Source organism: Myotis brandtii, unplaced genomic scaffold (assembly GCF_000412655.1).
Source record: "Myotis brandtii unplaced genomic scaffold, ASM41265v1 scaffold879, whole genome shotgun sequence".
NCBI classification, from domain to species: domain Eukaryota; kingdom Metazoa; phylum Chordata; class Mammalia; order Chiroptera; family Vespertilionidae; genus Myotis; species Myotis brandtii.
The window spans coordinates 532,526-542,855 of record NW_005371595.1 but is presented as its reverse complement, the minus strand read 5'-3'; the positions used below and the strand labels follow the sequence as shown (position 1 = coordinate 542,855).

At 48.1% G+C, this 10,330-nt stretch overlaps 1 protein-coding gene across 1 annotated transcript in view; it reads right to left on the bottom strand.

Moving 5' to 3' along the window:
• The window catches only part of LOC102256683 (protein Daple-like), a 72,957-nt gene extending 64,460 nt beyond the window's left edge, over positions 1–8,497 (bottom strand). The window contains exons 1-3 of the mRNA XM_014532313.1: positions 8,489–8,497; positions 7,819–7,913; positions 1,219–1,324 (exon numbers count right to left, since the gene is read on the bottom strand). Of these exons, the coding sequence (XP_014387799.1) occupies positions 1,219–1,324; positions 7,819–7,913; positions 8,489–8,497 (210 nt within the window). The remainder of the gene's footprint in view (positions 1–1,218; positions 1,325–7,818; positions 7,914–8,488) is intronic.
• Between the last annotated feature and the right edge of the window lie 1,833 nt (positions 8,498–10,330).

The following is a 10,330-nucleotide window of genomic DNA, read 5'->3' as shown; positions in this document are numbered from 1 at the left end:
AGGCGGGGAACGTTGGAGTCTGCAGCAAGCAAGCCTCGTGCTCGCTTCAGTGCCTGGCTGCCGGCTGCCATCTTGGCTGACAGTTAATTTGCATATACTCACTGATTAGCCAATGAAAAGGGTAGCGGTCGTACGCCAATTACCATGTTTCTCTTTTATTAGTGTAGATTGATTTCAGAGTGGGAGAGAGATAGAAACATCAAAGATAAGAGAGAGTCGTTGATTGGCTGCTTTCTGAAGGCCCCACACTGGAGATCAAGCCTACAACCCAGGTATATTCTCTGACCAGGAATTGAACCATTGACCTCCTGGTTCATAGGTCAATGCTCAACCACTGAGCCAAGCAGGCCAGGCCAATGAGTGGTTCTCAAACCATGTTCCCTGAGGTCCCAAGAACCCACAGAGATTGCCTAGGGGGAAAGGAAGGGGCTGAGCAGAGGGCACTAGGGTTCCCCAACCCCCAAGTCAATCAGAGTCATTGGGCTTCACCTGAGATCTTAAAAAAACTCATAGGGGGGATATTGATGCTCAGAAAAAGTGTGAAAATCAGGGCCCAGCAGGGCAGTTTCAGTCCATATGGCATCCGTGCTGGTCGTATAAAGACCATAAAGATCAAAGATTTCACCCCACCTTCCCAAGGCTGGGGTGGGGATTTTAACAGCCCTTCACCATCAGGTCCTCCTGCCATGGACTATCTGCGAATGAGACACGGTGAGCATTACAAGTGGACACTCTACACGTTGAACTCCAGTGCTGCTGTCTGTACCCGGAGGCTCATCCATTATGATCCTGACCCAACATAACCCTCTGTGGTCCCATATCTCCTTCAACACCTTGAATTAATGCTGTACAAAGAATCGCTGACCTGTGGACAATAACCAGGTCAGTGTGCCCCTCCCAGAGCCCATTGCAGACACTCTCCATGCGCCTGGTGGTTGGGGCCGCAGTGGCGACTCATCTCTGAGGCCCTCACAGCACCAGACCCAATGCCATGCACACCAGCCAGAGGACATTAGCTGGGCAAAGTAAAGCAATCCAACATCTGACCCTTCTCACAATGCGGGGGAAATAAAAGATGCAAGTGATAAACCCCCAAGTGTCAGAAAGCAGCTGCCTCACTGTGAACACCATTTCCTCTGGGCTTCCTGTGGGGAAACCTTTTGAGAGACGATATTGCCATGAGCACAGAAGTCCTGGGGAACAGAGAGCTGCCCTTACCTGGTAAAAGTTCTCAATGTGTCTGACCAAGATGGTCAAGTTCTCAATGCGGAGGTTCACATCGTTGTTCACATGCTGGTGGAAGCGCTGATTAGGCCTGGGGTCTCTAGGGGAAGAAACACGAGACTGGAAACGGCATCTCCCAGCATTTGCCACACTTCCCTTCCCAGCCTGGGTAGCCCTCACCAAGCCTAGGTCAGTGTGAGGCTGAAACCAGTGTGGCTCAAGTCAAACCCTAATCCTGCCCCTGCCGAGCCGTGGACCTTAGACAATACACATCCCTACCAACCCCATGACAAGCCCTACTCAGGCCCTTAGTCAAAGTCATTCCATTCCCACTCCTAGCAGCCCCCACAAACCACCACCAAATGCAGTGCAGACCCAAAAGGTTACACTGTGTGAAAATCAATAATCCAACCCCAAAATATATTTAAAAATTAAGAGAGCTGGAACTGAACACGCAAAATATATGAACCATCAAGAAAGAAAAAGGGGGGAAATGGTACATTTTCTGACTTAAATCAATAAAAATCATTAATGTTCTGCTTCACATGGGTTCCCCTCCTCTGTCACCAGCCTGGGTCTCGGGCTGGTCCTGTGATTTTACATTCTAGGGACACAATTCCCCCTGGACAAACCGACATCGTCAGTCCGTGGCACTATATGGTGTACAACGCCGCCTAGGAGACATGCTAACAGTGGACTCACAAGCAATTCATGTGGGAACCCCCAAAGTATCATTTACTTTCACTCTCCAGCAAAAGTCAGGTCTGGTCGTGATAAAACTAGAAATCTGAATTAAGTGACTTATAACTTCATTCATCGATATGTGTTCAGGATATTTCTCAAAATTCTCAGGCTCAAAAAAGTTTTCCTATCTGAAGAGAACAGACTCAACAGGAGGCCTTAGCTGCCACCTTGCCTGCTTTTCATAACGAAACCCTCCCCCGCAGTTACTGTCCCAGGACACAGGGAGGGGTGATAATTCAAATGAGGGCTGTCTTCCTGGGTTCATGAGGGCACTGAGCCTCCTGGGAGCTGGTCTGATGGAAGAGAGGCAGGCCTCTTCCTCTTTCCGCAGTAACCTGCCCCCCTCCATAATGAAGGGAAGATGGGGGAGGCATGGAAATCCATATCAATGCCATTCTGCTCATTTGAAGCCAATAATTAATACAAAATTGACAAATAGGAAAAATATCTACAAATAAACATGTCAAATGTCACTGGACGTACAATTTAAAAACCACCACCACCACAAGCTGTTTGAAAGTCAACCAAGACACAAGCAGCTGACTTGGAGAGGAGGACACTGGGGCTGGGGCTGTGGCAGCCCCGACTGCCCGGCTGGGAACCCGAGAAAACAGTCATCCTCAGAATGTCTGCGAATGAGATACAGTGTCTGCAAAGACCGAATTGAAATCTTTCCCTGGCAAATAGCACAGACCATGATGAAGGCCTGATTAAAAGGAGCACCGACAGGTCATAAACCTCCTCAAGAAAGAATCCCATGCCTTCCCCTTCGAGTCCCACAGATCCTAAAGATTGTAGAGACTTAAATGTTGATGGGTGAAGTGATGAGAGAAGCTGCCTCCCACTCACTGAGGCCAAGTTCACAGCAGGGGACTTGAGCACCAAGATGTAAACAAAGCCCAAGTGAACATGTGAGGGAAGAAAGAGGAGGTAGCAGGTGTTACTGGGCCAGTATTTGAACATGCCCAGGAAGGAACTGACAGCTATGAACTGACGGGATTAGCCAGAGGTGGGGAACAATTGGCGAAATTAAGTGAGGAATTATGCCAAAGCAATGGGACTACTGGTGGATCTGGCCTCTCGCAGCCTTCCTTGGTGACTTGGGATGAAGCTATGAAGATAACCAACAGGCGTGCAGATGCCACTGAACATGTCATCACCCCCCGGATTGAACGTGCCCCTGCTTACATCATCGCAGCGCTGGACACGGAGAGCGAGAAGAGTCCTATAGGTCAAGGAAAACACAGGAGAAGAAAAGAATCTCAAGGAAAAATCTGAGAAAGACTTGGCGCAACAAAGGGCCTCTGGGGAGGGGCGGAGCCTGACAATCTTCTGGCTGAAGAGAAGGCTGAGGCTCTTCTGATTGACAATCTTTCCTGCCCTGGTTCTTTCAAAGTCCTAACATGGCACCATTTTAGTTAAAAACTAGATTAATTAAATTAACTGCAGCCATGAAGTACATATTTGTTAGCTACACTAGGAGTCCCCCCCTTGCATGGCATGTATGCAAACCCCTTTATCCATTGCAGGCAATACTCAGCCAAGGGCTTCATTCAATCGCCCTGGATCCCCTAAAAGAGTCACATGGGGAAACAAGAGGACCACTTTTCAACTGTCAGGTGACAACAGTTCTTCCTGTCCCCACACAGTAAGAGAGTCTGGCCAAGCCACCTACACGTTACATGTTTCTCATGGAGCCATTTATTACTGAGGAAATAAAGGTGAGCAGTTCAGTGGAAATTAATTTAGGAACAAAGGAGGCTTTCAGCATTCAAACCACAAAGGCTCTTTGGCTGCAGAAGTGTGCCTGGCATCACAAAACAACTTGCCTGCAGGGTGCAGTTCTCCCTGGACGAGAGCACATTAAGAGATAAGAAGCAAGTTCATAAACTGACAAATGTGCTTCTTAACGTAGCAGAGCGTAGGGAACATGCAGGGCTTTTTCCTGTTCTGTTGTTGCTGTCGCCTGAGCTTTCATTTTTTTTCTGTAGTGAGTCACACAGGACCTGCAGGCCCACGCTCTATCCACTGAGCCAAACCGGCTTCAGCCAAATGTGCTTCATAACATAGCAGAGCATAGGGAACATGCAGGGCTTTTTCCTGTTCTGTTGTTGCTGTCGCCTGAGCTTTCATTTTTTTTCTGTAGTGAGTCACACAGGACCTCCCCAGGAGTGCCGGGAGCCAAAGGGCCTCAGCACACGGGGACACTCCACGCACCAGGGTGGGGCCTGGGCTCTGCTTCTCCCACCAGCTCTGAAGAGCAGTTCTAACTGAAACTCCACTCCAAAGAGCCCTGGCATTTCCTACCTGAGCAATCAGACTCATTACCATGATCATCCATCAGTACTCCCTCCTTTAAGGCTCTCAGGGCAAAGAAAGGTTATTAGGAACCAAATCCAAACAAGCCAACTATTGCTAAGGAAAGTCTATCCCACTCTGCCCAGGATGCGTAAGCCCCTCCTCTCCTGCTGCGGGAAAAACAGATCTAACGCTGCTGATTCCAATCTGGGCCAAATCAAAATGGTGTCCACTCTCACAAGTACATGCACACCAGCACAGGCATGCAGGCACATGGGTGTGCGCGCACACACACACGCATACACACACATACACACACACACACACACACCAGTCCTGGGCCTCACTCTAATGACAATGATGATGGACATTTGTTGGGCATTTTCTATATACATGATCTTTTTAATCCTCCCCAAGTCTATAAAATTCCATCCATTATTACAGATCAGGAAATGGAGGCATAGAGAATTTAAGGAATTTGCCCAAAGTAATAAACTAGTAAGTGGCAGAGGGGGGATTAAAATTTGCCTGCTTGATGCCAGAGTCAAAGCTCTTAGATGACTTTCCCACAAGACAGTGAAAAATGTGTGCAACGTGAATCAGACCCTTTCTTTTTCCTGGGGTATCAGTGGGTACCCGGAGATTCTGCATTTACAGAGGAGCGATTCGGCAAGTTTCTCATGCATCTCCATCCACGCACCTCAACGCCTCATGTTCATTCAGCGATTCTCCTAGACCAGGGCCTCCCCAGAAAGCTGAGCTCAGAGGGCTTTCCTGCTTCCAGGCACTCATGTCACTGGGAGGCCAGGGCCCAGGCTACTGCCCTACCGCAGCCTTCTTCAGTTGCCCAGGTGCAGTCACCTGAGCTCCCGCCAGCCGCCTGGTGGCTCTGAAGCGTTAGGTAACACGCCTCTTATCTGAGCTCCAGCAAGCCAGTGAGCAGATTGCTGCTCTCTTTCCTCAGTCCCATCAACCTGGGGAGCATTGGTCCAAACAGGTGAACAGCACTCAGTCGAAGCTCCCAGCATGGGCTTTGGTAAAGCAGAACAGCCTTCCCTGCTGGGTAGTTACATTTCTCCACTTGGCAGAAGTGAAAACAGGCTTAGCTTCAGTACAGGGTCGGATGTGGGGCTAGGACGTGGGTCCCAGAGTCCAGTTCTGTCCTAGACCGCACTGGGAGAGGGCTCAGGCTATGAATTATCATCATCTAGGAGACTAAGAATGTGGGAGGAAGACTGAAGAAACACAAAGACAATTCTTACGGGGTGCCTCAAATCCTTCCTGGATAAGGAGGGTATACACATAAGTGAGGGACTGACACTAACACCTTTTAGTGGCAGGCACTGCGCTACATGCTAACACATCATCTCATCTAATCCTCACAACCATCTCTTAAGGGAGGCACTTCACTTCCCATTTCACAGATGAGCAAACTGAGGTGATGAGTGCCACGCCCAGCGTCAGGCAGCTAGGATGTGAGATACCTGGACTTCAGGCCCCGCTGGCTCCCTACCTGTGGACACTAGGGCTGGGGTTCTTTTTCTTTTTCAATTGAGGGGATTGTTACATAGAGTGAAGTGCATACATCTTAAGTGACCGCTTGATGAGTTTTTAAAAATGAAACATACTCCAGTCATTATATAGAAAACCCCTCCCCCTCCCAGTTCTCCTGCACCCCTTTCCCAGTCAATCCCCACCACTTCCAAAGGCCACGAAGGTCCTCATGTCCACACCTGGAGCAGGTCATGCTCATCCCCAAGCAGTAAATTCTGCTGCTGGGGCCGCTCTCGCCTGCACTTCCTCGTTCTGGAGCGCCACCCAGAGGGCTTCCCCGCTGTCCCTCTTCAGTGCCTGCCCTCACCAGAAAGACTCAGAAGCCCTGCTTAAGGCCTTAAGACCCTCCAACGGGTCGGCTCTCACTTCTGGACGATTCCCTGGGCACATCACCGAGGAGAAAATAACATTTGAAATTGTCAAGGGGAGGGGAAAAGCCCTTCCAACTGAATTTAGCCACAGGCCAAGTGTGAACGAGGGATGAGCTGGCATTTCTCACAGGAACGTCCAACAGGCTTTCCTCCGGATCCACAAGCAAGTGGTGAAAGCTCAGGGATTCCAAAGCCAGGGAAGAAAGAGCCACAGCCCCCGGGTTTTGTCCTCCCTCCGCCTGTGAGAGCTGAGTGAAGAGGCTGGGGTGCTGCTCATTCTTTAAACAGTCTTGGGCTTGGGTAAGGGCATGTGGGAGTTTCACTGCCCCCCGCCCCCCGCCCCGCACCAATGGAATCCAGTAATTTTCAGGGTCTAACACCATGGGTGGGGGGTGGGGGGTAGGGTGGTTGCCAAAACTTGACTCTGCCCCCCGGGACAACACCAGGAAAATTCATTTTCATCAGTGTTCTCAGAGAAGTGCTGCCAAAGCTAACAGATTTGTCGTTTATGATCTAAGCAAACACAGGGTTGGTGGGTTGGTAAGGTTGGTGGGGCTTTTGAAAAAACACAGTAGAACTGAAGTGCCTCTCCCACAGCATGATAGCACATGACTTATTAAAACAGAAGGAGCTATGTGCTTGGGCAATTTCTTAAAACAGATCTTTTTGGGTAAGTCCATTTAAAACACTTTCTGAATATGCTAAAGCTAACTCCTCCAACTGCGTGGGCCACAGATGAAGCTGATTCTCATTAGCCAAAGGGTTTATGCTCAAGTCTGACAGCTTAGTTGCAGGTGAGTAGGTGAGCATAAGGGGTTGCTCCAAGGAGAACATTAGGATGTTCTCTTTTCCTTCAAGTGCCTCAGAACCACACTGACACAGTTCCAACACCTCCCCTACCGTTTCTGAGTTAAATACAGAGTGCAGAGGTAGGAGCCACCACCTCCGTGGGGCGGGCTGTCAGTCAGACAGGCTCTGCAGAATTCAGCAGCAGGAGAGGATGTGGTCCCGCATGCACGCTAACAAGTGCAACCTCCACCAGACCGTGCTTGAGATGCTCCAAATCCGTCCCTCAGCATCCTGACCCTTGTGCCTCTCCTAACACAGTGGCTTTCAATCCAGGACGTGAGAAGCCACTTAACTGACTGCACTCCCTGTGGGGCAACTGAACATGGAAGATGACGTGAAAGAGCTCGGAAACACAGGCGTCCTAACCAGGAGTGAAACCGCAGTCACTCTCAGTGCTCCCGACCCACGCAACACTTCCTGTAGCCAGACACTGTCCGCTACAGTTCCATGACCCCCCAAAAGTTTTATTTTTAAAATGTCATCGCTTAAACCACATTAATAGCTGAGTTTGAAGTAAATTGAACCATCTACACCAAGTGCTTGCCAGTCCCTCAGTTCTGAATATCCTTCATCAAACTGCCAGCCCACTGTCCTGCAGTTCTTCATCCCCAACGAATGGCAGCCAAAGGGCCCGTATCCTGAGGGACCCCTGGCCCACGAGAAACCCTCCCATAGCAACCGTCCATTTCTACACCCTTAAATCAAACCTTAAATCAAATGCTTCCATTTCTACACCCTTAAATCACAGTTTTGTCCTTTGCCTGTGAAGACAACTTACACTTCCAACATGACTTGGTTTAACAAGATGCCATCCACCAAGTGCATGTACAGGTGTTCATCGTTGCCGCTGGCGACTGGGCTCAAAGTTTTCACCTGCGAGGAGGGGGGGTGCGGACAGAAAGGCAGGAAAGGTCACCCCATGTGCACATTCTGAGGCTCCCGTGGAAACGGCGGGCAGGGCCCTGTGGGCTGCGCCCTTGTGGGCTGAAGGGTCACCCAGCGCCCACCCTCGCTGCAGTTAGCACCAAGCCCACCTCTCCCTGCCCCAATCGCAGCTACAGATGCGAGACAGCAGGAGGCAAACTCTCTCGCCACTTTTCTCCAGTGTCACAGGACAGGGAAAATGGAAAATAAAAGGGACTTTTCAACGCATTTCTCACACCTCTGATCTATCGGAGACACTGTGCCCATCCCAGCCGGTACACGTTCCCACTCAGAGACCCCTCCCCCCCAACCCTCACCCGTCACCGCCATCCACCGGTTGGTCTTGGTTCAAACACTACATCAGGGTATTTGGGGGGAGTGAGTGCTTTTCCCGAGTGGTCCAGCCACATGGGCCGGGGTGACGACTCACATCCCGTCCGCTCCTGGACCCGCAGCCTAGCGCCCTGGCAGGAGCAGGTGAACTCATCTCAGTCCAGGGATGGAAGCGCCAGGGGGTCCTGCACCTGGTGCATGGTGTCCAGAGTAGGAAACCCCTCAGGCCCCGCCCCCAGGCCAGGACCCCCCGCCCCCAGCTTGGAAACCTGCGAAGACTCCCGAGTCCCGACCCCACATTCTAAACGGCTCCTCACCCCACATTCCAAACGGCTCCTCACCCCACATTCTAAACGGCTCCTCACCCCACATTCCAAACGGCTCCTCACCCCACATTCTAAACGGCTCCTCACCCCACATTCCAAACGGCTCCTCACCCCACATTCTAAACGGCTCCTCACCCCACATTCCAAACGGCTCCTCACCCCACATTCTAAACGGCTCCTCACCCCACATTCCAAACGGCTCCTCACCCCACATTCTAAACGGCTCCTCACCCCACATTCCAAACGGCTCCTCACCCCACATTCTAAACGGCTCCTCACCCCACATTCCAAACGGCTCCTCACCCCACATTCTAAACGGCTCTTGAGCCTGTATTCCTAACTGCTCTAGGCCCCATATTCCCAAGGGCTCTGGCAGGGAACGCAGCTGGGTCGGGGGCTCTGGCAGCTCACACCCAATGTTAAGTGCTTTGGAATACACAAACATTATGTAATTTAAATTTAAAATCTCTATGAAATTTAAAATCTCTCTGGGCACATAAAATATAAGGAAATATAAAGGTTCTATATCTACATCCTATAGGATTATAAATAGAAATTAACCACTTAAACATAATTTTGCCAATCTCCATTTTAAAAATTATTTTTCCCATCAGCCAAATTACAGAAATTTGATCAGTTCCTTTGAGGGAACCATTCATTTTATTTTGTTAATTCTGACCTAGTAGCTCAGCTTGGGAATTCTCCTCTCCATTGGCAGTGAAAGGAGACGCTCCAGTCAGTAGTTCATACAACACCTAAGCTCCACCAGTCAAATATTCTAAAACAATTTGTTAGAATATTAGCTAATCTGTAATTTAGAAGAAAGAAACATGAACAAAATGAAGCTGTGTATTTGGAAAATATTTCATCAACACAAAGATTTTGTACATAACTTTCTGGGCAAGGAGCATTATACTAGCACATGCAAGAAAGACATTTAGAGAACAGATATGCAGGATTCTCAGAACAAAATTTAAACATCTAGGCTGTCAATAAATGAAATAAAAGGGTTCAAATTATTTTCTGAACTAGTAATGGTTTTATTTTGGTAAACTAAAGTTTTTTTAATTTTTTAAATTTAAAATCTCTATGAAATTTAAAATCTCTCTGGGCACATAAAATATAAGGAAATATAAAGGTTCTATATCTACATCCTATAGGATTATAAATAGAAATTAACCACTTAAACATAATTTTGCCAATCTCCATTTTAAAAATTATTTTTCCCATCAGCCAAATTACAGAAATTTGATCAGTTCCTTTGAGGGAACCATTCATTTTATTTTGTTAATTCTGACCTAGTAGCTCAGCTTGGGAATTCTCCTCTCCATTGGCAGTGAAAGGAGACGCTCCAGTCAGTAGTTCATACAACACCTAAGCTCCACCAGTCAAATATTCTAAAACAATTTGTTAGAATATTAGCTAATCTGTAATTTAGAAGAAAGAAACATGAACAAAATGAAGCTGTGTATTTGGAAAATATTTCAACACAGAGATTTTGTACATAACTTTCTGGGCAAGGAGCATTATACTAGCACATGCAAGAAAGACATTTAGAGAACAGATATGCAGGATTCTCAGAACAAAATTTAAACATCTAGGCTGTCAATAAATGAAATAAAAGGGTTCAAATTATTTTCTGAACTAGTAATGGTTTTATTTTGGTAAACTAAAGTTTTTTTAATTTAAAATAAATATAAAAAAATT